This window comes from Stigmatopora nigra, chromosome 7 (genome assembly GCF_051989575.1).
Source record: "Stigmatopora nigra isolate UIUO_SnigA chromosome 7, RoL_Snig_1.1, whole genome shotgun sequence".
Taxonomy (NCBI): domain Eukaryota; kingdom Metazoa; phylum Chordata; class Actinopteri; order Syngnathiformes; family Syngnathidae; genus Stigmatopora; species Stigmatopora nigra.
The window spans coordinates 486,607-513,657 of NC_135514.1; the positions used below are offsets into that span (position 1 = coordinate 486,607).

The 27,051-nt window shown below is 41.6% G+C and overlaps 1 protein-coding gene and 1 long non-coding RNA gene across 2 annotated transcripts in view; one reads left to right on the top strand and one right to left on the bottom strand.

Moving 5' to 3' along the window:
• The window catches only part of LOC144199045 (IgGFc-binding protein-like), a 40,912-nt gene extending 13,898 nt beyond the window's left edge, over positions 1-27,014 (bottom strand). The window contains exons 1-24 of the mRNA XM_077720385.1: positions 26,968-27,014; positions 26,732-26,889; positions 22,628-23,286; positions 21,651-22,084; positions 21,363-21,526; positions 21,065-21,241; positions 19,857-20,082; positions 18,237-18,482; positions 18,027-18,128; positions 17,704-17,851; positions 16,210-16,330; positions 15,717-16,046; positions 13,782-13,953; positions 12,511-12,608; positions 10,969-11,099; positions 10,707-10,876; positions 9,603-9,817; positions 9,327-9,521; positions 9,075-9,257; positions 8,530-8,963; positions 8,165-8,283; positions 6,760-6,956; positions 3,204-3,342; positions 1,954-2,136 (exon numbers count right to left, since the gene is read on the bottom strand). Of these exons, the coding sequence (XP_077576511.1) occupies positions 1,954-2,136; positions 3,204-3,342; positions 6,760-6,956; positions 8,165-8,283; positions 8,530-8,963; positions 9,075-9,257; positions 9,327-9,521; positions 9,603-9,817; positions 10,707-10,876; positions 10,969-11,099; positions 12,511-12,608; positions 13,782-13,953; positions 15,717-16,046; positions 16,210-16,330; positions 17,704-17,851; positions 18,027-18,128; positions 18,237-18,482; positions 19,857-20,082; positions 21,065-21,241; positions 21,363-21,526; positions 21,651-22,084; positions 22,628-23,286; positions 26,732-26,889; positions 26,968-26,974 (5,008 nt within the window). The 5' untranslated portion in view covers positions 26,975-27,014. The remainder of the gene's footprint in view (positions 1-1,953; positions 2,137-3,203; positions 3,343-6,759; positions 6,957-8,164; positions 8,284-8,529; positions 8,964-9,074; positions 9,258-9,326; positions 9,522-9,602; positions 9,818-10,706; positions 10,877-10,968; positions 11,100-12,510; positions 12,609-13,781; positions 13,954-15,716; positions 16,047-16,209; positions 16,331-17,703; positions 17,852-18,026; positions 18,129-18,236; positions 18,483-19,856; positions 20,083-21,064; positions 21,242-21,362; positions 21,527-21,650; positions 22,085-22,627; positions 23,287-26,731; positions 26,890-26,967) is intronic.
• Positions 6,403-9,817, top strand: LOC144199046 (uncharacterized). The gene is made up of 2 exons (XR_013326826.1): positions 6,403-9,193; positions 9,640-9,817. It is a non-coding gene; the product is annotated as an uncharacterized LOC144199046 (long non-coding RNA).
• Positions 27,015-27,051: the final 37 nt, after the last annotated feature.

The following is a 27,051-nucleotide window of genomic DNA, read 5'->3' on the forward strand; positions in this document are numbered from 1 at the left end:
TCATTTAATGTAGACCAGGTGTAGTGTTTATTAAAAAAAAAATTGCTCTTCACCGCCCTTTCTCACATGGGTCGCAGGAGAGCTGGAGCCTAAATCAGCTAATTGTGGGCAGTAGACGGGGTCCACCCTGAATTGGTTGCCAGCTATACGCCGATGTGACAGGGTGAAGTAATTGATGTTATACATGAGTGCAGGTGTTAAGTTAAAAAGGGACTCATGCCGCTAGTGTGACAGGGTTAAGTAGTTGATGTTAGACATGAGTGCAGGTGTTAAGTTGAAAGGGGACTCATGCCGCTAGCATGCGTTAAACAAGGGGCGATGACGTAATGACTAACCAATGGTCATAGACCTTGGTAGGGTATAATAACGGGCTATTCAGACATTTATCTAAGTTGGTTTTGGAAATACAACAAAGAGCCTGTCTGATTATTTCACCCGTCTTTTAAAGGTATGTTGCTTTGTTTTGAATAACGACTGAGTGTGAGATGTGCAAGAGGCAATAGTAGCATGTGAGAAAGAACGTAATGCTTAAGTGATGCTTGTTTACTTCTTTATGTGTGCGCGTAAATGTGCGAGGCTCGGGTATTGTTTACAGCAAGCTACCTTCGGCCGCTGATTATTTACTTTTTCATGTGTGCGAGTAAATGTGCGAGTCTCGGGTATTGTTTAAAGCGAGCTACCTTCGACCGTGGGTTGTTTACTTTTTTTTTTATGTGTGTGCGCGAATGTGCGCGTCTCGGGTGCATTGTCTACAGCAGGCTACTTTCGGCCGCCGTTATAACAGTAGCATAATAGTATGCAGTATATGACGGCCGGAACAAAAGGTAACAAGTTACAATACTCATAATTTATAATCGTTTATGCAGCAAGTACATTGCTTTGGATTATAACGGGTTGTTAATATTGTTACTATGTATATATTTGAGTGTTATTGTATATTATGTTTTGTGTGAATTGCTTAAATAACTAAAGTTGGTTTTGGAAATACAACAAAGAGCCTGTCTGATTATTTCACCCGTCTTTTAAAGGCGAAACACTACCACCTACCACCCCGTGGAAGAAAATCACGGGTACAACACCGACATAAAGATGAAACCAACTAATTTTATTGAGCTATTACTCACAAATTGAAAAATTTCCAGCAGTCCTTTGTAAATTTTCAGATTAAAGTTTTCCTCCTAAAGCCACAAACAAAAAAAAACTCAGAAAATTAAGAATACCGCAAAAACCTCCAGTTTTTCACGTACTTCGCACAGAAGTCATTCAGCCTGAGCCATTAAGAAGTCTTGGGGCGGCTCGAAGGAGGTCAGAAGTGGAAAAGACTATTAATAAATAAATTATTCATTATCATAACAAAATAATACTCTATAATGTTAATAATATAAAATTAAGGAATGTAAAATGAATAAAAGCAGCGAACGCCTAAGTATAGTAATCCCTCAATTATTGCGGTTAATGTAGACCAGGCATGGCCGCATTAATTTTTTTCATTATTATTTTTTTACAGTGCTGAGTTCCAGTACCAAGCAGAGGACAGGGGAGTGGCCTCTGCTTGCGAGTTTTTATTTTACTTTCATTTTTATGAACTTACAACAAAAATGTGATAAAAAAATCCCCCAGAAAAAAAAATTGAAGCCACGAAAGTTGATATTCGAGGGATTTCTGCAACATTGATGTACTTTTTCTTATTAAATGCCATTGGCGGCTATGAATGTTACGGCAGTTACGGCACTATAATGTTCATTAGCCCCTCCCAGTCAAAAATAGATTGGAGTTCGAGTGCCCTGAAGGGGTTACAAATATTATTTTTCTAAATCAGACTTCATGGATGGAATGGTCAATGTTCAGTTTGACCAGTAAAGTATAGAGATTTATTGCTATGTGGTGTTGCATACTGAAAATGAAACATCTATTGTTGAGAGCTTTGTCCTACTAATTGATTAAATGACAAACCTGTAGTATTCACAAGAACATAAGTGCAGGTTCCTTGGAAAGAGTAACTCCAGCCATCAAATGTGGTGTAGTGTGGGTCGCCAAAAGCCCAGCAGAGAACACTGGTATCAGGCACGCACACTCCTTCTCCTTCTGATACATCACAGTGTTCTTTCGTCCTGCACTTAACATCAGCGCATGGGTCTGGAAATGAGCAAATTCGAAACTCAGTGAAGGTCAACAAAGCAGGGTTTAGTATTATTTTAGGACATTTTCATGAGAACCAAATGATTTACAGCACTAGCAGATTTTTAGATATTGTAAGTCAATGGTACACCATTTTTTACTGTGTGAAAATGTTTCCATGTACAGTCATACTTCTATCTATGAAATTAATTTGTTTCAAGACTTTTTTCGTAACTTGAAAATTTCGCAAGTACCGTATTTACTAGGATATATGGCGCACAACATTTAAAGGCGCAGTCTCAGTAACAAGTGCTATTTCAGTATTTGACACAAGGCGCACCGCACCAATACACAGCTAAGCATGGCAAAACATACATCAGCTTAAACATACACTAGTTTAAATATACACCAGCTTAAACATTCGGACACACGCTAAAAACACGTTTTTAAAAAGGCAACGGAAGCAAAACTGAGTTCGGTTGTACTTTATTTAGCCATTTTACAATGTACTCATGTTTTTGATCAATCATCACCCATAAATAAACCCAACTAAATCCTTTAAAATTGGTCAGTGTCCCAATTTTGTATGAAAGATGTAAGGAAACACAAAAATGAGAGAAACTTATAAAGAAATAATTGATTAATGTCTTAAAATAAATAAAGCATGTGAAAATGTGCCGTGGGCAACAAAAATATCTCCTTCTGTGGCCGTTATAGATGTAATACCCGTGTTTGTCCGCCAGACGGCGACAAGATGGTGTTCTACCAGGGCCAAAAGCCGTCCACTTAGTAGCACATTTTAGACTTTTATATGTCTCATATCTGTATACGTGTGTGTGATTGCAAATGTGCCACATTGCATCTGTACAGTTTTTAATCACTTAATAAGGAGAATTCAAAATAAAATAACAGATAAGGAAATACATTTACTTTTTGGGGTATTTTGTAACTTGGATCTTCTTTCATATCTTGAGTCACTCATTTGTATATAAAAAAATCGAAACCTGAAACTTTATCTAGATGCATTCGTAAGTAGAGGTATGACTGTATTGGATAGACAATGTGTCAATTTCCTGACCACTGACCTGTAGAGAAACAGCCCATTATTCCATCCATGGTGGCGCACTCTTCCCCCTCCTTGCAACTTGTGGGCTTACAGATAAACTGTCCAGAGTGGCACACACAATGCTCAGAACAGTCTTCTTTAAACACTGATGTACTTGACTGCAAATAGACAGAAACGGGGAAACATGGTCAATGGCCACTGTGAAAAATAAGATAGAGGTGGGAAGTATGGGTAGTAAATAACACAGAATAATAATTCCATTATATTTCATGACGAGGATGTTGAATGTTGGGGAATTGATCTATGCAGAATTTTATCTCGGTGTGTGCATTTATGTGTCTGTTAGTCTTTCACATGTATAGTAATTCTGGGAGAATCTTTAAGAGAAACAATGCACTCTTCTTTTGTTTTTAATTATTGTTAATTTATTTTCTAACCTAGGTCTATATTAGTGGAGGTGATTTAAAGAAATGTACATTTATCCATGAAAATTAAACTATTTGTTAAAGATTTTGACTTTAAAGGAGCATTATGTAAGATTTTTTATTCAATTATTCATGAGATTGGCCTACTATTTCAAAAGAAAAAAAATGAGGGGTGGGGGGTTGTACTTCTAAGAAGGATCTCAAGGGTTAAGCCGATATTTTCTCATTTTAAAAGATGGAAATGTTTATTTTCTCTTGATGACAATACCAGTTTTTGTCAGGAGTGGCTGGATTGCCCCTCCTGGCATGATGTCACGATTATTATCAGCTGTGGCTAATTACGTGATTAGGTTAATTTTGCTATTTAAGCATTATGGTTTTCTGTGAACGCTGTCGGATCGTTCTGGTTTCATTCCCTGTTTTTCCTCTTAGTCATTGCCGTTCACATTGACGCCACGCCACGCTGCATGTTTCTTTTCGTTTGTAATAAGTGATCAAGCTAAGTTGTTTATGTTATGTTACCCCGTTTATTAAATCAAGCTACAAGAGCAACATATCTGCCTCCCCTTTTCCATTTGCTTCGGCGACTCTGCATCTGGGTTCACTTTCCCCTCCGATCGCGTCGCACTACGCGACGCGATCGTAACAGTTTTAGCCACCAGTTTTACATAGTATTGCTCCTTTAATGCAAATTGATTCTTAAATTCTACAGTCTACACCAGACATGGGCAAACTACGGCCCGCGGGCCACATCCGGCCCGCTAGGCCTTTTAATCCGGCCCGCCGACGTTGTCCAAATTAAGGTTTTACCCCAAGATGGTGCAAAGTAGCTCTGTCCACTCTTATTTGTTTTTCGTATTTTACAGCCCCTCTATCTTTTTTTAAATTACATTTTAATATTTCTTAATACATTCCTTTTTACTTTACTTTGTACTTTATACTTTTTACTTTAATGATGAGTGATGAGTATCTTAATACTTTAGTCCTTTTTTTCTGTTTATGTTTCATATGTACTGTTAACGGATGCACTTTTTTATATGTTATCGTATCTTGTGCTGACCCGGCCACTCTGTCAAATTTTTAAAGTCAATGTGGCCCCCGGGCCCAAAAGTTTGCCCACCCCTGGTCTACACCCTTAGTGTCAAACTCAAGGCCAGATCTTGCCTGCCATATCATGTTGTGTGGCCTGTGAAAGCAAGTCATGTCCATCTATTACGTGCTTTGTGCACAACGCCAACCCTTGTTCCAACAGCTTTCACTCTGTGAAATTTAAGACTCAAAGAGATTTTCAAGACCAGTTAGAAAATAATTAAAGGCGATCTTCAAAATTTGTACCTGCTAGAACATTAGAACATTTCTGACACTCTTACAGTTAAATCTTGTTTCTATGCAAGCTCGTTACTATGCCACTCTCGCTATTATGCCAATTCTGCTCGGTCCCGAAAAAATTAAATACAAAATACATTTACTATGCCACCCCCTACTCTCACTACTATGTTGTACTTTCAAATTCATTTATTTTTTAGCCCACAATGTCAGCTCAGAAACGCAAGAGAACCGACTTTACACTGCAGGAGAAGGAGATCATCGATGCTTGGAAGTCGATGTCTAATCAGTCCAAGGAGATAAGCAAGAAATGGGGTGTCGAAGTTAAGAGAACCAATCCAATCAATCTAGGATGGAGCTCCATCAAAGCGCATGAAGCTGACGCAGGCTCCAACACCCAAAGCTCGATGAGTTCTCATGTGGCTGAAGTAAGCAAGAGGACAAAGTCTGCCTGTCAGCGGCTATCTCATCAAGGTGAAGGCGATGAAACTGGCCGAGCTGATGCAGAACCTCGACTCCAATTAGACAATGAGATGCTCAAGATCCGCCGAAAGAAGATGCGCCAGCGACATTTTTTAAGAGCTCTGGACTCAGCTGATGGATAACATAAAAACCCTCCTTACTATGCCACTCTCACTACTATGCCACTTTTGCTTGGTCCCAACAGATGGCATAGTAATGAGATTTGACTGTACAGTGTTCCCTCGCTTATCGCGGTTAATGGGGACCGGGACCCCCCGCAATAGTTGCATTTCTTCGAAGTAGGCGTGCCCCTCCAAAAATGCTTAAAAAACCGTATAACACTTGCACAAAAGCACCACCAAGCAAAAACATCATAGTAGTCCGGATGGAGGATCTTCTGCAGTTTTTTTGCACGTAAGAAACATCGTTATTGGGAGTTGTGAACATTGTCTTTTTTGGGCGGTGAAGATGCGCCTGTAAACAGCCATGACGTCATCAATGCGATTCCTGAACTCTCACCATGTTATTAACCATTTCTTTGGCTTTTTTTGATGCAATTACGTACTAATTCTTATTGAATATTTTGTTTCCACCTCTTGTAAAATGATGTAATTTATAATTTTAACTTAATATATTTAATTTTTTTTTTTTTTTTCCTGAAAAAAATTTGCGAAGCTCTGGGTCCGCAATAGCTGAAGCGCGAAGTAGCGAGGGAACACTGTATATGCAAGTGAAGCCAATTAAGACTGACAAGATGAAATTAAATTCATTTTAAAGAAAATGTATCATGATTAAAAGTTTTAAATTCCAGAGAATATTGCAGATCGTCTATTAAAAAGTTTTTGATATCATTGTTTTGATTTCAATAAATTTGGTATGCATGTAGTAATCCACAGTGGTAACAGTTATGATGGCATCATTACAGAACCCATATTGTAACTCAAACGTGGCCCATGACAAATATATTAGTTTGACACGTGTGTGTGTGTGTGTGTGTGTGTGTGTGTGTGTGTGTGACATGTTAGGGAAGTGTGTGCCTGCATGTGTAAAATGATTTTAAAATAGTAAGATTATGTTGAGAAAATCCTTGGATTCTCCCCTTCATGAGGGACCACAACATTCTGCCCTTATTTCTATCTTTTGTTTGAATGGCCGCAGTAGGAAATGGGTCTAGGCCAGGGGTGAGCAAACTGGTCCTCACGGGCCACTGTAAGTGTAGGTTTTTGTTCCAAACGATCCAGCACAGACAGTTTAACCAATGGGGTTTTTGCACCCACTGCGGCCCTTTGTGGAATAGTTTGCCCACCACTGCTCTAGGCTCTAGGGGTAAGAGGGATGTGATAGTTTAGTGTTGGCAATGACCTTGTAATAATACCCATCCACTACACAGCCACATTTCTCCAATGGCACACAACGTTCACCATCTGACATGAGTCCATCGTCACACTGGCATCCTTCTTGGCACATAGGGCAAGGATCTGACCTCTCCAGAGAGGCACAGGTGGATGAGCAGTAGGATGAGCACAGCTTGTAGTGACTTCCAGATGGACATGTCAGAGCTACAACGGTAGGAGATAATATGTTGTTATTATACATGTATTGCAATTTTTCTAATTTTAATTTATGTCGGAGGCAGCCCGGCGGGTGAGTCCACATGTAATACCGTCATGGGCTGCCACTCACTCACGCAGTGGTCTCAAACTGGTTCCACATAGGGCCGCAGTGGATGCTCATTTTTGTTCCAACAGATCCAGTGCCGACATTTTAACCAATCAGGTGTCTTTAAAATAAGTAGCACCTGACTCTAATTAACTGATTGCACTGGCAAAAGGTATCCTTGTTGAGTTGGAATAAAAACCTGCACCCACTGCGGCCCTTTGAGGACCGGTTTGAGACCACTGGCTGCCAGGCCTTTTCTACTGGCCTAAAAAATATCTGAATCAGAGACTGATATTATTTATGTTTTGTCCATGAATACTTATTATCATTACAAACTGTTTGTCAGCTTCCTTTCATCACTTTTCCCTTGGTTGCTTCCAGATGTGTTTTCATATCAAAGCATCTAACCAATCACATTAAAGCTATTTGTTGCCAAAAATCTGCCTTGAGACATTCACAGTCAGTTCTGCAGGCTCTGCTGCATAAAACAAGCGCAGGTGTAGGGATACATCATTGCCTTCTCGCAGGCGCATTGATACGTCATCGCTTTCACCAACTATGATTGGCTAGTGATAGAGTGGACTAGTCAGAGCAACCAAACTGTATCTGGAACGAACTGCATAAGCAAATATATTGTTGTGTTGATTCAACCCACAATGGCTGCAGGAGGAGAAGAAATTGATTTGTTTGCAGATGTACTGTCACTGTCAAAGCCATTTTGAAGACGGACTTTTCAAAGCAAGCGAGCCTGTCACAACTGGGAACGAACATTTTCAGCACTAAATCAAATAAAAACGTATGCCAGAAATACGACTGGACAGGCTCGACTTTCAGCATTAGCTTCGATGGCAATAGAAAAGGAGGAAAGAAAGGAGGATGGATAGTGTATACAGGTAAAATATGGCTATATTCCTAAATAGTATTTCAATTGTATGAGGTTATTAATGATGATTCTTTATGTGTCACAGCTGTAGCTGCAGTAGAGGTTTTATAGCCATAAAATAGTTCTTGAGGGTGGGATTAATTCTGTCAGCTGACGGCGTCGCTAAGAAATTCCCGGACCACCACTGAATACCAGTAATATTTAAATAGTTCATATGAGACTCACGGCAGAAGGTGTCACTTCTCCATTCCCTAATCTTGATGCCAGCTAGTTGGCAGGTGAGGACAAAATGTTGAATGTGACGGCACAGAACCTCCTGGTCTTTTTCTCCAGAAGACATCTCCCTTCAAATAAATAGGTGATTTTGTTGTTCAGTGACAAACATGGGAGAACAGAGGCCCGGGAAAAAAGGGTAGATCGCGCAAAGTTGCCTTCTTGAAAAGTCAATTTTTGAGCAAAAAAGTTGTAGCACCCCTTGTCTAGATCAATCTAGATCCACCCATTTAATATAAAATATTAATTTAAAAAAATCAAATACTTTCTTAAAAGTGGGTAAATGTAAAATCAAAGGGTTACTCTGATTTCCTGACCTGACACAAGCATTAAAGGTGGGTTTTGGAGACACAGTGGCATGGCATCCTGCAAATGGCCCATGCGGATCTCTAATGATGTCACAAGCCTTTTCGCTTTCAGGGGTTATTCCTCCATCTGGGTCATGACAGGAAGAGTTTCCACATCCAGTTTCACAGGTGACGTCGTCCTTTTCTACTACCAAAGCCAACAGGTTTGCCAACTTTCCTCCCTCTAATGTTGGGTCATCCAACAAGTTGCCATTGTAGTTGCCACACAGACCATCGGGTAACCCTTGATAGGTAGAGGGGATATGCAGCGTGATGCCAGCTATGGTGTCATATGTCAGCCTGAGACCAAAGTCAGTTTCCATAATGATGTTAATGCCATTTTGATACACTTGAATCTGTCCATCTGCCAGTGAGGCAGGTAAGGAGAAACTGACTCCATCAACCTGATTCACAGAAACACAGGGTCAAATGTGTGAAATGTCTGTTCACCCCCCCCCCCCCCCCCAAAAAAAATAGACCGTTGATTTGATTTAGCATGTTTTGTGAAATCATACCTTGATCCTCCAAACAATTCCTGTTTCCATAGTGATCTCCACGTCGTACACTTGTATCTCCACACTACGAGTGACTTTGCCATCTTTACTGGCCTGCTCAACCAACACAGAATAAGATGGCAAGTGTTCTCCTTCTTCAACCTCTGACAACATGAACAAACAATTTCCCAACAGGGGATATCCCTAGAAAACAAAATTTAGAGAATCCTTGTTTAGAAAAGTAGCAACTTTGCAAGACAGAGCGATCTTTACCTTCCCATCAAATGAGTGGACTGATCTGGCTCCATTAACAGAACAAGAAGCCACACTTTTGGGAGAACAAGAGGCCACACCGTCTGTCAAAACACACTTTTCATGATGCGAACAGTGAAATTCAGGATTGCATTGCACTTGTCCGTTGTCTCCACAAACACATTGAGTGTTACACCTCTCTCCGAGATAGAAAACCTAAGAACAGCAGTTGGGGAAAAATAACAATAAACCAGTGTTGTCACAGCTACTAATTCAAAGTGTTCAAAGTTGCATTACCTCCCCATGTTTATAATATTGTCCTTCATTTTGACAGCCACATTCTGTCAGAGGAACACACTTGTCATGGCTGAGCATGAATCCATCGTCACACACACAACCCTCAGTGCAAGGCGTGCTCTCATCACATCCTTCAGGAGGAGTAAGACCACTGCAAGTAGGCTGGCAACTTGAGGCACACACTTCGTAGTGACTGTTCAGGCCACATGATGGTGCTAGCAGAGAGACAGTAACAGCATAGCAATTAAACAATGATTCTACTATGCAACATCCTTATAGGGCTGATAGGAAATAGGAGACATACACTTACAATTCTTAAAATGTACATAGTTTACGTTACGGGACTCCATTTTAGATAGTTCTGGCATACTTAATATCTATGTTTGGCTTGTGAAAGAAATGTTTAGAATACAATTGTTCATCCACGTGCACACATATGCGCACACACACCCGCACACATATGTGCACACACGCCCGCACACATACACACAGGGCACACGTAAAAGTCTAAAATGTAGTAGAAAGTGTACAGCTTTTGGCCCTTATGGAACGGGCTCTTGCTTTTATCTGGCGGACAAACACGAGTATTACCTCTCCCATTATAACGGCAGGGAAGGGAACTATTTTATGCTTGTTATTCATTTCAAGACATTAATAAATAATTTTCTAATAAGTTTCTATTCTTTTTGTGTATTCACCACACCTTTCATACAAAATTGGGACACTTTGACCAATTTTAAAGGCTTCAGTTGAGTGAGGGCCGTGGAACGAATTAGAGAATTTACATATAACGTACAGCTCTACAGCTCTATTTATGAAATGTTCAAGTTACGAAAAAAGTTCTGGAACCAATTAATTTTGGTAATGGTGGTCCACATTGAGGCCAAGATAAATAACGATCAAATCCTGTTCCGTGCAGGTTTGGCACAAATTAAGCCCTGGAAGCCTTACTTGCCCCAGTTGAAATTTGCTGCTTAATCCTGACATTATTACAATTTGTATTATTATTATTATTATTTTTATAATTATTAAGCATATCTGCTTGAAATTGAGTCGTCAAACACAAAAGAACTGAGCCTTTCTTTGTGTGAGTGCAGGCCTTACAACAAAAGTCCTCTGTTCTCCAAGTCTCAACAGTAATTCCTGCTTCCTGGCAAGAGGTGGTGAAAGTTGAAATGCTGTTACATAGGGCTGAGGCATGGCCTTTGTACATGCACAAATCAAACAAACAGTCTTTGAGGAAGTCAGACTGATCAAGTTTCTTGTGACACTCGCTGTAAAGACAAGAGCAAAAAAAAAAAAAGAGGCGGAATAGCAAATTGCACTAAATAAATTATGAATTGTAATGATTTTAAGATGTTTTTACCTGAAAGGACCAGATTTGTCAGAGATTATACCACAGTATTGCCTCTGCTGATAACGTAGCAGAAGTGCAGGCTCGCATTCAAGACATTTATTACCAGGACAGTCACTCGTGCAGCCAAAGTCTCCACCCACCTTAATAATGCATACTTGTATAAGTTATTAGAACAAAATGTACAGAATATTTGCAGAAAAAGAGGTGATAGTTTTAACACGTAATTTTTGCTTTGTTGGGCTTTCAATTAAAAATAGATTGAAAATATTTTTAAATTGTTCTATTCTCTATTATTATACAAAGTGTTGAGTTCTCCTTGCTTGGTCTTTTTAAGTGAGAAGGTGGAGAACAGCAAACAAATGCTTTGAGGGTTGTTCTTTGCGTTAATGGCAGAGAGAATTTCCTTCAAGTGTGTGACAATGATTACTGGACAATCCAAAGGAAAGTACAGTGGTACCTCGACATACGAGTAGCCCGACATACGGGCAATTCGAGATACGAGTAAAATTTCGGGCAAATATTTATCTTGAGATACGAGAAAATTATGATATACGAGCAGACAGCAGACGCGAAATGCTGCTCATAACAACACAATGGCCACTGTCTCTCACCCTGCAACTCCCTCGTGTAATGTCTTTGGTCGCAACTCCATCTTTATAATGTCTCTGTAAACACTGAGCGGAGCGTTGTTTTTTTTCCTGTTAGTCAGTGCGAATTGCCTATATACTACTTCTCGTTGGCAAGTGGTCGTGCGTTATTCTATTGTGAGCATTTGTGTGCATCATTTTGGGAATATTTTGAAGGGAATACAAACTCAAACAACCCTTGATATTGACTGAAAGTCAGTGTGGAGGCGGGGCAAAAAGAGCCAACCCAAAATGGTCAACAAAATTAGAATTAAGTTTAGTGTTATGTTCGATTATTATTTTGAGTGTGTCTGTATCGTAATACAAGTTCATTTAAATTAGTTTATGTTATGTTACGATGGCATTGACGTGCAAAAAGCACCCTCCTCTCCTTCTCTCTGTCCGTCTCTCTCTCTCTCCCCTTTCAAAATGTGTATAATTTTATTACTATTAAACACATTTTTGTCATATTAAACCACTAGTTATGTGTTACTTTGTTAATAGATGGCGGATTGGAAGACATAAGACATTTTTTCCAATCCTGTTTTTGGTGTTTTTTCAGAGGGTTGGAACGAATGAATTTTTTTTTTGTTCATTTCAATGGGAAACGTCTGTTTAAGTTACGAGAAAATCGACATACGAGCTCAGTCCCGGAACGAATTATGCTCGTATCTCGAGGTACTACTGTATTTTTAGTAATTTGAAAGAGTAAATATTCATTATTATTATATCATAATATATTTTAACTCTAATCTCTAATTCACATTTAAAGACCGATGTGCCTTATGTAGAATGTAATTTATATGTTGTATGTTCTTTTTCCTTTTTATTTTAAAATGAAACATTCAATCATTTCCAACTCCAACTCAATTACTTAAAGAAAAATGATTTTTGATAAAATTTCTAATGACCTACGAATACACACCTTCCAGCTATGGCCAAATTCATTTATATGTTTAGCTTGCGTGCCATCACGTTGCAGCAAATCATCACCAGGATTTCCATTGTAATTTCCACATAATCCTGTTGGAGAACAGACAAATCACTAATCAGCCATCACAATTCATAACAGTATGGCTTTGTACTTTATGATTTTTTTTTATTGTAGAGGAAAATATTAATTGGAAAGAATATTTTATTGTCATTGTACATGGTACAACAAAATTGAGTTGCAGCTTGGGTTCAAGAGTGTAACAGTAATAAATACAATATATACCTATACAGTATAAGTATAAAACCTGATCTACAATTCTCCCGCCCAAAAAAAATTACTTAGGCCCAGATTGAAATCCCATCATACATAACCAAGACACTATCTGACCCAGACAGTTGGTGCAAACAACAAGATTTTGGTGCAAATGAGCAGTAAGTGAAATTGCGAAATCAGCAGAAATTGTGGTTAGCAAGGCAGCTCGGCATCACAGACTGTGACTTTGTCAATTTAAGACTCACTTGAACTGTTTGTTATGGTGGCGAGGGAATGTAAAACGAGGTGCATCAAAACAGAAGGCCAATAGTGGCCGCATTTTTTTAAAGGTGGGTGTTCAGATAGGGCCAGTTAATATTTATTGGTAACCAATGACTGGTGGTTGGTAGGGTTCGGGTGCTATGGGAATTTCGCTCACACAAAACGAGCAGCCAAGTTTGAGCGTGTGTGTTGTGGTTGCTACTATTTAACAGTGTGCCTGGCTTTTCATTTGAAATCTAAGGCATGAGTGATGCGACAACAATCTAGTAGTGTTATACTGGCGAGTGGGGGTCTTCGGTGGGGCTTCAAACAAATTTATCCACACCCAATGGGTGCCTTTGCAGTAGGCAAAAAAACGACAACTTGGGTGAACAAGTGATGGGCAAATAAAGCTGAAGTTCCAAAACTTTTGGCACTCACCTTGCTTATCTCTACATACATGGCATAAAAAGTAATGTATGTACATCAAAATAAATTCTACATATAGCCAAATTACGTCATTTATCTCACGTGCTGGTTAACTAATAAAAGCTACTAAAAGTTAAAAGGTTAACTAATAAAAGCGTAATTACAGCAATTTCATTTTTAAAAGTACTACATGTTGCTGAATAATGTAATGAAACGTATATAAAACAAATCAGAAAAATCAGTCATTGCATCATGGTTAAAAATGAAATCAGCACATCTGAGTAAAATATAGATTCAAAGTGGATGTTTAAGTTTCTTACCAGTTGTAGTAGAGGAGTATGAACTGGGAAGAGTCAGGGTTACATGGCTATTCCAGTTGAACTTGAGAGTCAAACCAAAATTTGTTTTCACAATGCCAAAATAACCTTGACGGAACATGGAAATCCGGACATCCTCTGAGGTGTATGGTAAATTAATGGATCGGTTGTTAACCTACAAGCGAAAAGATCATATCAATGCCCTTGTTATTCTAAATGAATGTTGTTATCTGTAACTTGTTATTTTAAATGAATGTTATGATCTGCAACTTGTTATTCTAAATGAATGTTGTTATCAGTAATGGGCCGTATATGTTCCGCGGGCCGAGGTTGAAAAGCTTCTAGACACACACGCCCAGGGACGGGGCGAGCGCGTCAGCTAAATGCTCTACGGCTTGATAGTCGGTCAGCCAAATAGTCGTTCTGCTAATTCTACGTTCGGCCAGATGGCCCTTTGGCGAGTTGGCTGTCGGCCAGATGTCAGTCGGCTAAATGTCCTTCGGCAAGTAGACTGGCCACGGCAAAGCAAGACTGCAGGGCACAGGTTCGGAATCGTGGTAATGTAGGTGGTCGTTGGTCCAAACGCAAAACAACTGAACAACATCAGCTGCAAAATGCAGGGATCCAATACTGATGCCACCAAATCTTACCCTCAATGCCACGACTACGTCTAAATATTCTGTCCATGAAAGTTATGAACAGAATCGTTGACAGAGGCCAGCTTTGGTGGACTCCAAAACCCACTGGAAATGGATCCAACTTACTGCCAGCCGCACAGATCAGACATACAGTGACCGGAGCCCACGCATCAGGGATTATGGTACCCCATACTCCTGGAGCACCCTCCACAAGACTCCCCTGTGAAAGACGGTCGAACAAAGTCCACAAAGCAAATGTAGACTGGTTGGTCGAAACAATTGGAACACATTCTCCCGTCCCTCTTTTTAAACAGGAAAGCCACCAGCCTGGTTTACCAATCCGGAGGCACTGTCCCTGATGTCCACGCGATGTTGCAGATGTGTAAAGCAAAACTACATTCTCTTTGTGGACATTACAGACGGTCTGCTGAAAGTGGAAGTTGAATCTCTTTCTGATGTGAGGCTCTGCCAGGCTTACCCAGCAGACCTTAGAATGAGAGTCCCCAGAAGGAGCATTGTCCAGCACCCATTCCAAGGACTCCAAAAAGGGTGGGTATTCAGAGCTGCCATTCGGTGCATATGCGCAAACAACAGTCAGGGCCTGTCAACCCCCCCCCCCCCCCCCCCCCCCCTCTCACCTGAAGGCGCAGGGATGCTATCCTTTCGTCCACCAAGCTGAACCCCAATGTATAGGCATCGAGCCGGGGGGCAATAAGTATGCCCACACCAGCTCAACGCCTTTCACCGTGAGCAACTCCAGGAATGGTACAGGAACCCAAGTTGTGCGTAGAGGTGAGCCTCACGCAGTAGATCAGGGTTCTCCCCAACCAGAGAGGTTTCTGCAGCTGGTGATCAAGCCAAAGCCAAGTCCTATCCAACCCCTTTTAGCTGCCACCCAACTGTCTGCACACCAACCTTTTTGTCCCCTCCCACAGGCGGTTAGCCCATGGGAATGCATACATTTTGATTCCCGTCGGTGCCAGGTGGTATGATTGCAAATGGATGTTTGTCTCTGTGTATCCTACAGCTGACTGGCTAGGGTGTAGTCCGCCTTTCACCCGAAGACAGCTGGGCTAGGCTCCAGCAACCCCTGGGACCCTTTTGAGGATGTGTGGTGTGGAAGATGAATGAATGAATCAATGAATGATAGAACTAATATATTCAACCATTTTAGACATTGGACACACGTTTATAAATCTTATTAAAAATATAAACTATGCATCTACTGTATTTCCAGCACACATAATTATACTACTCTTTCATGAAGAAGAAACAATGAAAAACACGTCATTAGACTCACCAGTATTTTCCCTTGTTCTGCACGGCTCATGCTGACTGTGTAGCCAAGTACCATTAAAGAGACAGATTTGGTATATGCCACTCGTTTATTACGTCCCCTGTTCTCGTTTTGGACGAGCACCTGAAAGGGTAACAGGTCCTGTTTTGAATCCTCTTTTTTTTGAGACAGAACATAAGTACAAGTGCCCTGGAAATCGAACCGCCGATTGTCAAAGCTTCTGTAGTGGGGGTCTCCTGTGGCCTGGCATGTGGCATAAGAAACTGGGTAGCAGTCTCTTATGCCTCCTTTCAAGGCACATTGTTCATTCTTCCTGCAGGAAGCCGGTGTGCACTTCAGCAGCGGGAAACAAAATAGAACAAGAAAATTGTGAAACAATTGATTAACAATAACAATCATCAATCATCATGTAAATATGTCACATATCAACATCTTTTTAATCATAAAGTCCTTACTTTCCTTATATTTCAACATTCAGTACAAAATACACTAGTACCTCAGTTTTGCTGTTATGGCATTGACACTTGGTAGTACAAGTCTTATCTGCCCAGAAAGTGATGTCTGCTGGATAATATTTTCCCTGATGCCTGCATCCACAGCTAGACAGAGGAATACACCTGAAGGAATCACAAAGAATCAATTCTTAATCCCGTTTTTGGTTCACTGTGTTCCCTTCCATGACAAAGTTTAGAAAATTACAAACACTGGCATACCAAATCGTTTAGAAGTCAAGATACCAATGTACTGTATTTTCACGACTATATGGCGCACCACATTTAAAGGTGCAGTCTCAGTAACAGGTGCTATTTCTGTTTGTGACACACACATAAGGCACACTGCACTAATGCACGCAGTTAGGCATGGCAAAACATACACTAGCTTAAACATACGGACGCACACTAAAAACACATTTTTAAAAAGGCAAAGGAAGCAAAACTGAATTCGGTTGTACTTTATTTAGCCATTTTACAATGTTCTCGCGTTTTTTAAACAATCATCACCCAGAAATGTACTAAAGTCCTCATTTTCTGTGGCCGAATTGAACAATGGTGCAAATGATTCATCAAAATCGCCGGTTCCCTCTTTTCATTGTCAGTCCCTCACATTGCCATGTGGCTCCACAGAAATGATGCCGGCTTTGGCAAAAGCTCTGACAACAGTGCAAGCAGACACGTTAGTCCAAGCCGACACAATCCATTCTTAAATAGTGGCGTAACTAGCCCGGCACTGCCTCAGTCTCCATAAAGCTTTCTTTGCCACCTATCATCCATTGTTCCCATACCGCTCGCAAGTTTGCTTTGAACGCCCAGCTGATGCCGATGTCCAGCGATTGGAGTTCTTTAGTTAAGCCTTCAGGAATGATGGCAAGCTCAGAGTTCATTTTCGTAACTTGGATTTTCACCACTCCAGTTGGTCTTCCAAGTTGGGCCACCTTGCCTTGTTTCCACGGAAACTGAGCTTCTTCTTCTTGAGTTGGAGAAGCTCGTTCTCCTGCTTCCTCCAATTGCAAACCATGGATTTGTTGATCTTAAATTCCCTCGCGGATGCTCTATTCCCATGTTCCCCTGCATAATTGATGGCTTAAAGTTTGTACTGAGCTTTGTAAGCGTGTCTATTTGTATTATTCATTTTCGGGGGGCCTTAAAAACCAAACTGAAATTATTTTGCAATAAAGCACATGCCCACACTATATATACTCGTACCTGGTAGGGGCCTGCCTTAAGCGTCTTCTTACACACACACCCTCCGCATGCCTGACCCCACCCACGTCCGCCTTTTCTCTATATAACAAAAGTGTTGGCCAGAAGTGCTCTCAATCAGGCTTTGAAACTCGGGGCATACACACGGCGCTCCGCATTATAAGGCGCCCTGTATATTTTGAAGTAAATTTAAGACTTTTTAGTGCGCCCTACAGTCATGAAAATACGGTACTTAATGGGATTGAAAATGTGAAGGCCTTTGATGCCTCGTAATCTGTACAACATTCTACCTGTCTCCACTGAGCACGAGTCCTTTATCACATTGGCATCCCTCCACACAAGATTCAGCACACCGCTTTTCACTGACTGTGGCTCCACAGGAAGCAGGGCATGCTGAGCCGCATGCCTCATAGTGGCTGCCAGCAGGACAGGGAAGAGCTGCGAAGGAAGGAACGTATATCATAAACACATTGAAAGGAAAAGGTAGTATTACACTTTTTTTCTTAAGAATAACTTTACAAAATTGTGGTGATGGAAAGAAATCCTTAAAAGACCATCTGTTTCCAAACAGATAGCAATCAACTTTTTTGTTCAACTTTACTCAGTGACTTACGGCATTTAGTGACCATTCTCCACTTGGGATTAACTTTCACCCCCTCTGATAGACAAGCATCGTTGTAACTCTTCAGGTTATCACAGAGAATCTGTCTTGCACCTGTAAGGCCACAATAAGGCATTTTTTATTCTTAAAGCAGGGATAACTTAGATGTTCCAAACTGTATTAAAAAAATACTCCTTTTTCTATCCCCAACATTTTGCCTACCCTTATTGATGCAGACATCGTAGACACAGTTATCAAGATACAAAGAGGGGTTGAGCACTTCGTGGCAGGATGCAAACGGTCCATCTGCCTTTGTTATAATTCCACATAGTTTGGAGTGGCGGAAATGGACCTGATTATCTGGTGAACAAGTGGGACAGCGTCCACCACAATTATCATGGCAGAACATATCTGGATCTTTTATTTTCCACTCCTGGATCATCTTCAGTACAGCCGAAAGGCGAGAGCCTAAAAAATAGAAAACACAGTTATTTTGATTAAAAGACTTGGTGATTTTAAATAATCTTATCTAAGATTGATCATTTTCTCTCTTTTACGTAATATCAGATTTATCATGTTTTTCTCTTCCATTTTCATCCCACAAAATTTATGATTTCTATTTTATGATATGCGTTACATTTTTGGTTTTTTTTAGGTTTCAAAGAAAAGTAATTCACAATTGAAGTTGATATAACTTAATATCCATTTCAAATAGGGAAATTCTGGTACCTCATCAGGTAGTTCTCATCATTGAATGAAAGTTTGTGACCACATAAGTCAGTGGTCTCAAACCGGTTCCACATAGGGCCGCAGTGGGTCCTGGTTTTTGTTCCAACCGATCCAGTGCCGACATTTTAACCAATCAGGTGTCTTTAAAATAAGTAGCACCTGACTCTAATTAACTGATTGCACTTGCAAAAGGTATCCTTGTTGAGTTGGAATGAAAACCTGCACCCACTGTGGCCCTTTGAGGACCGGTTTGAGACCACTGACATAAGTAATACATAATGTCTGTAGATAATCAGTTTAATTCATAGATTTGTTTTCCGCAATCAAGAGAGCCTATCCCAGCCAACTGTGGGCAGTAGGTTGTTTAACTGTGATAACTTTCTAAGTCATCAATCCAATTAGGTGATCATTCAAGGCAATAAAATAACTACCACAGCTATTTAACATGACACAGTTGTAAATCACTCTGGCACTAGGCACAAGTGGAAACTAATCACCAACAGGTGAATATCATACATTTATATCATGGGTGGCCGTGTCCGGTCCTCAAGAGCCCCTATCCAGTCTGTTTTCCATATCACCTTCCTCTACCACACCTGAACCAAATGGTCAACTCATCAGAAAGCTGAGCCAGAAGCTTCATACCCATCCCGATTATTTGATTCAAGTGTGTTGATGGAGGTAGACATGGAAAACAGACTGGATAGGGGCTCTCGACTTCGCCACCCCTGATTTATACTGTTGTTCTATTGTTTGGCTGTGAATAAATGCCCTTGATTAGATCCTGATAGATTAAACCAATGCCAATATACCCATGTTATAATCTACATGGGGCGTCGATGTTGGTCATATGCAGTGCCACTTTCATACTTAACTCAGCTAAGTGTATTTGGTTGTATTTTAAGAGCAAGAGCAAATGTATCTCTAATAAAATGCTGTTCATACTCACAAATCTAACGTAAAACAATGTGGCATGTAGTAATGTAACATAACAACATAAAGTCTTTTATGGAAAACACTTTCTTACATATTCAAAGACTAAAAATAGGATAACTAACGCATTCTTTCCCACTGTTTGCTGTGCATTCTAACTCCTTATTTTCATTCGTTTACCATTTGGCTCTGGCAGATCATCTGTTTTGACTCCATTGTAGTTTCCACAGAGGCCTCCTAAGTTTTTATAATATGAGGATGGTACCGTGATGTAAAGCTTCATGTTCCAGTCATATTTCACAATCAAACCAAAGTCAGTTCTGAGGACAGCATATGCCCCACTACGGCTCACGGTGATCTGCCCATCTAAATGGTTGACTGGTAAGTATTGAAGTTCCCCGTTTACCTAAAAATAAAGTTCAAAATATCAGTCACAATAACTGTTTGTAATGGGAAAATTGTGAAGACAAGACCAACCCTTTAGGAGACACAATAATATAATGAAGTGCCTTGACCAGTCACGCTTTGTCCAATATATGATAAGTAAGGTCAGAGGAGGATAAAATAACACTGGAATTTTCATATGACTGAATATGGTATTAAAAAAAAAACAATGATAGTATGACGACCTATTCTTTTGTTGGGTGTGAAAAAGTTCTCCAGTGCTGACATCAGTTTTATTTGGGAGAGATAGTTTTATAATTTATTGTTATTATTAATGCAATGAGGCGGCCCGGCCTCCGTCCGTCACTATGTGTCCTGTGATTGGCTGGCCACCAATTCTGAGTATACCCGGCCTGGTACCAGTAGTTAGCTAGGATAGGCTACAGCACCCGGCACAGCACATGTGAAGATAAGCGTTTCATAATATTAATGCATATTAATGAAATGTACTCAGGGTGGCCCAGCAGATGAGTGGTTAGCGCGTCGGCCTCACAATGGGAGTCCTGGGTTAAAATCCAGGTCGGTCCATTTGTGTGAAGTTTGCATGTTCTCTCTGGGCCTGTGAGGGCTTTCCCCGGGTACTCCGGCTTCCTCCCACATTCCAAAAGACATGCATGGTAGGCTGATTGGACAATCTAAATTGCCCCTATGCATGAGTGTGAGCGAGAATGATTGTCTGTCTCCTTGTAATAATTGGACAATAATAATCAGATATAGACTTTGTCATCATCATTGACTCAACAAACAACAAAAGCCTAATTGTCATCATACCCAGAAACTGCGTATGACAAAATTAGTAAAATTGTGCACTGTGATTGGCTGACCACCAAATCAGGGTGTGCCCTGCATCTTGTCCAGAGTCAGCTGGGATAGGCTCCAGCAGCCCCCGCGACCATAATGAAGAAAAAGCGGCTCAGAAAATGAGATGAGATGAGATGTATTACCTCAACTTGGTTTCTGTGTCTGTCAATGATAATTGTCTGCTCGTGAACGGTGATGGTTACTGTCCTCACAAAGGAGACCCGACGGTTACCCCGGTGGTTATTCTTGGTGGTCACAGTAAAAGGCAAAAGGCCAGGCACCTTCTTTGCTAAAGTTGCCAAAATGTAAGTACAGGAACCCTAGTAGAAAAAATATCAACCACACTTGAATCAACTCCACCAAAGGCATTAGAATCACAGACCAATAGTTTTTGAAGTATATTCAGCTCTCAAATAACAGTTGAGAGTGTCCTGAGCTTACCTGGAAATCAAAACGTCGGCCATCAAATGTCAAGTAGTGGGGATCACCGAGAGCATGACATGTGGCAGTGGACGTGTGCACACATCTTCCAGCCACACAGCGTTCCATTTCTTGGCATTTGACCGAATTACAGGGATCTTTTGGTGGTGTAGTGTTCGTGGTTCCTACAAGACACACATCTGATATAATTACATTGTATATTTAGGGATTTTATCTATTTTGCGTTGGCCTTAGCGTGAATCTGTTTTTGTTCGTAACTGGGAAATGTGAATCAGCTTGTGTATCTACCTGCAGCGCAAACACCAGCAGTTCCATAAGCATGCCGATTTTTACCCCCATAGACGTAGACAGCCATACGAGTGTCACCTTCCACTGTCACATGACTCTGCTGTGACCCTACGGCAAGATTAGACCACACCCACTCTTTGTCTGAAATGAAGCTATTCCAATGAGGGGACAAGCATCGTCCTTTCAGACACACTTTGACACTGGACGAGCCTTCCCTCTCAGCCAAAATAGCTACAGTACTTTTGAGCCCATCCACTGTCTCAGCGGTCCAATCAGTGGATAGCTTGCAGGTGGGGGTGACTGTAATTAAAAATGGGTCATGTGGTTTATTGTTGCTCAGGAGGAGCACCATGACTTTTTTGTTGCTTTTGACAACTAGAGGATGTTTGTTAATCAGTTTCTGGCGGATGAATAATCCAGCTTTCTTCAGTATCCTGTAGATGTACAAGATGCATTAATGCATACACATGATAGGTTATGTTTGCCACCAAAGATGACTATTGTTATATACATGACAAACACATTAATTTAGCTAATAACATTGTTCATTATTGCCAGGTGTCTTTTTTAGATTACACGGTGCCACACTGTAGAACAGTTGAAGCAAATTGATTAGTTTCAGTTATTAAATATTTTTATATCATTTTAACATAATATAGATTTGGTATAAACATAATTCATAGAGATAGATACTTTCTAGGTTCTCCAGCGGTTTCTATTATCTTCTAGTTTTCGTTCATGGTAGGGTCTAAGACAGCAAATTTGCACAGAGGGCGAGCAGCAAGTAGCTAGGCTTTGAGTTTATGCAGGTTTATTATTATTTTTTTACAGAACCTCAAGAAAAATCTAAGTGAAATATTATCTGAAAATTATTGTCATCTGATGTCAGAGGTTGATTTTTTTTGGTAAAAGACCATACTCTAGTATACATAGCATAATTGACATGTTGTAAAGTATTTGGCAATATGTAACTCAACTGTTTGTTCGGCGAACGATGGCTCTTGTGCAGTGTCAACTCAGTGTTGTCTTCAGCCGCTACAATCACTGCCCAGTTTGTGGCCTTGCAGCTCCCAGTCCTGGGCACCATGTAGCTCTTACCCAGGTTGGTCACAGTAGGAAGCTGTTCGTAGACATGTTCACATCCCGAACCCATTGCCAAACACTGGTGACCTGCTACAACAGCCACAGGCAGTTTGGATCGAATGAGACCTGTCCAAGAGTTCCGACTACGCACTAGATAGGATGCATAGGGTGCCAAGGTAAAGGTCACTGGCTTCTCACTTTTCCAATGCCTTCGACCGCGTAGCAACACATCACTATTAGGTAAAATGGTCACTTGGTTTGAGCTGTTGCTATTAACAATAGCCAGGAGCTTGTCCATAGACCTTTGCCCTCCCTGTGGTGTGAATACAATGTATTCTGTCCCGAGTGCTGCCACTGGAGGCACCACGGTTCCGTCTCCTGTCCTAAGCCTCCGGTTGAAAGAGACCACTGAAATTTCTGCATTCGATGTAATGCGAACTGCTGACTTTTCAGAAACATATGGGTTCTGCAGTTCTGCTTCGACAGGCAGGCTAACCCAGCGGCTTTCACCAGCTGAGAGGCTCAGCCTAGTGATGAAGTCCACAGAAGCCACCTGAAGTGTAACATATACTTTGTGAGACTTGACACTATCAGTGAGTATCAAATAATATCTACTCATTCAAATCACAGAACAAATATATATTGGTCAACATAAATTAAAACAAAATCATGTCAATTATATTAATTTAAAGAAGTACTTTAACCTCAAATAGCCTAAATTTGAACAAAAAAATCCCCAATTTTTATATGATAGTACTCATCAAATTAAAAGTTAAGAAACATCAAACTAAACCACTACTAAATTGCTTTATAATTGCGTGCTGTGCTGGAGCCAATCCTAGCCAACTGTGAACACTTGGCGGGCAGACCTTCCATTAGACCAGCTGATCACAAGGCACAAGGAGAGGGCTGACTATGCACGCTCAAACTCATACCTTGGGGTGCTTCAGAGTACCAGCCTACCATGCATGTTTTTGGTATCTGGATGGAAACTGGATAAATCAGAGAAAATGCCTGAACACCCGGGAAGAATATGCAAACTCCACACAGGAAGGGTGGAACCTGGGATTAAACCCTCGACCCCAAAACTGAGAGGTAGATGTGCTAACCACTCGACCAACAGGGCTTTATAAAAAAAAGAATAGAAATTTGATCATTCTAAATATCAAACATGAATACCTTTGCCTTCTCTTTTACCTGCTTTGTCCAAAAATGGGTTTATTACCCATCATTAATACTTCAAACTTAGGTTATGTTCCAGTATTGTACTACAATTCAGGGCTAATCAGTAGTTTGCTGCTATGTGAAACTTGAGGCCATTTGGATTCCTGCTGCTGAATAGGCCTGAAAGCCTAATCATATTATTTACATTGGGGTACACACTCATTAAGCGCAGTCACTGACATTACATATTGGATCACACGTAAATGCAGGGACTCCCATCTAGACTAGGACAAAAGGATAGATGATCCAATGAATTCCTCATCTGTATTTTACACTTTCACCAATCTTTTAGATAAAACAAGGTGTGGCGTGCCAACCTACTCCAGAAGATCCTGGAGATTGGTGTTCCTCTCTGGTATGTTGAGTGGATCAAAACCTGGTTCACCAACCGAACGGCACGCGTGAGGGTCAACGGTACAACAAGACGCTGCCGCACGTTCAAGGAAGGCCTCCCCCAAGGATCGGTGTTGTCGCCGCTTCTCTTTACCATCTACATCAACGACCTGCTTAACTCCTTTGAGTCTACCATCCTCGTCTCCGGCTACGCTGATGACTTGGCGCTGGTCTGTAGCGGTCGTAACAAAGAAGAAGTGGAGACGAGATTAGAATCAGAGTCCGCCAAAGTCCACCAATGGTCTGCGAATAACCACCTCACCCTCAATACGTCCAAGTCGGAGGTTGCCTTCTTAACAATGGACGCTGCCGAATCCTCATGGTGCCCAAACATCACCGTCGGGGGTGCCAGACTCAAGCTCAATCCAACCCCTACCTTCCTAGGGGTCTAGTATGTCCGCCGTCTCACATTCAACGAACACATGAGCACATTGAGTCAAGTAATGAGGCAACGCACCAACATATTGCGACAACTGACGGGGACGTATTGGGGATGGCGACTTATGGACATGCGGAGGATCTACATCGCGACCATCAGATCGCTCGCAGAATATGCAGCTCCTGCGTGGGCACCTTGGGCCTCTTCAACCAACATCCAGAAGCTAGAGAGGGCACAGTCGGACGCGGCATGGGCCCTTACGGGTCAACTACGTACGACTCCCATTGATGCCTTCCTCCACGAGGCCCAGCTCTCACCTCTATCCAACCGCCTACGACTAGCCAGTCTGAAAAAGCCGGACGACTGGTCCCACCTCCCCCCCAAAGATGACAGGAGAGTGTTCTTCGAAACACCCTGTCCTGAATGCCTTAAGAGGGTGACTGGCAAACTCTTACCACCCCTATACTCACCAACCTCTACCTCATCCCGGCAGGCGCGGAGACTGTATACAACCCTAATATCCCGTGGCCACCACCTCTCCCTCCACCTATTCATTTTACACCCATCCAGAAATCCTCATCCCCCTCCCAACAGTTAGCCGCAGCCACCAAATCTATTGCGGCACTAGATAAAACAGACTTAAACATCTACACCGACGGCTTCACCCACAACGGTACGGAGAATGGAGGAGCGGTCTTCCAAGGCGACTCCCTGATCCACTCCTGGCACGCACCAACGGGGTCCTTTAGCAGCTCTTACCAAGCCGAAAAGACTGCACTGAACACAGCCATCGACTGGCTCGGGCAGTATGACGACTGGACCTCGGCCTCCATCATCACGGACTGCAAGTCTGTTCTCCAATCCCTTAATAACCTAAACAACCTTGAGCCCCCACCACTGCCCTAAACTCCAAATTTGCGGCCTTTCGCCCATCCAAAAAGATCCAGCTAATCTGGGTCCCCGGTCACTGCAATCTCAGAGGCAATGACATAGCAGGTGAGCAGGCGAAACTTGGCTCCACCATCCCTCAACCAACGGCTCCACTAGAACCACAAACACGTCTAGCTATTATTCGCAGGAGCTGCAAACTCTCCTCATCAACCCATCCCCGCGTCATTTCCCTCACATCCTCCCGTCCCAATCCGGAGGAAGAGTCCCAGCTATCCAAGAAAGACCTTCATAATCTTATCCGATTCCGGTCCGGCCACCATCCCTCCCTCCGAAGATGGCAACATTTGACGGGGAAGTGCGAAGATGATCGGTGCCGTCTCTGCGGTGAAGAAGAAGAATCGGCTGAGCATCTCTGGCTCCGGTGCCCCGCACTTCAGAATGCCCGTTACCACCGTCAGCTGGGACTCTCTTTTGGAGAACTACGGAGCCTCCCACACGCGAGTCTAGCGCTTCTGAGAATTATCATCAGGCGCCTTGAGTGATTTAACAACAACAACAACAACAACAACAACAACTTGACTTCCAAGCAGTTTGACCCCTTATTGAATACATCCTTCACCCAGCATCAAAGAACTGGTACTCCATTTAGCTTCTCTCGACTGGCTGCTTACTTTTATCACATGGAGCTTTAACAAAACATTGAATACATCAAAGGGTGGCCCAGAGGCTGAGGGGTTAGTGCGTTAGCCGCAGATTTCTGGGGTTTGTGTTCCAATTCAGGTCCAACCACATGAGTGGAGTTTGCATATTCTTACTGAGCCTGGGTGGGTTCTCTCCAGGTACCCCTGTTTCCTCCCACATTCCAAAAACTTGCATGGTAGCCTGCGCGAACATTCTAAATTGCCCTGACGTATATCTGCGTGCATAAATTGATGTCTGTCTCCTTGTGCCCTAGGATTGGCTGGCCAAAAAATCAGGGTGTCTACCAACGTCAGCTGGGATAGGTTCCAGCACCCCTTACAGCCCTTGTGAAGATAAGCGGTTCAAAAAATGAATAAATGAATCAAACAATAACATATAATGCCAGACAGAACTGCAAGGTATTTCTGACCTGGATTTCAACATTGGCAGAAGAGTCAACAGCTGTGAGTACCACTTCCAGTTTATGGTCACTCTGAGAGAAGATTTTCCGCCAGAAAGAAGCACCCTTCTTGTAGTTAGGAAGAAAAGTCGTGATGAACTCTTTTCCTGTCGAACAACCGTGACTTACTGAAAAGGCAAATGAGCGTTATTGTCATGAATTTCTTATTAAGCCCATTGATTTCACTGCCCGCCCCTTATCAATACCTGACATCAGTGAAGCCACAGCCAAACACAATAGCAAATTAAATTCCATGGCTGAGAAAAGAAAAAAGGAAATGGGCAAGACAT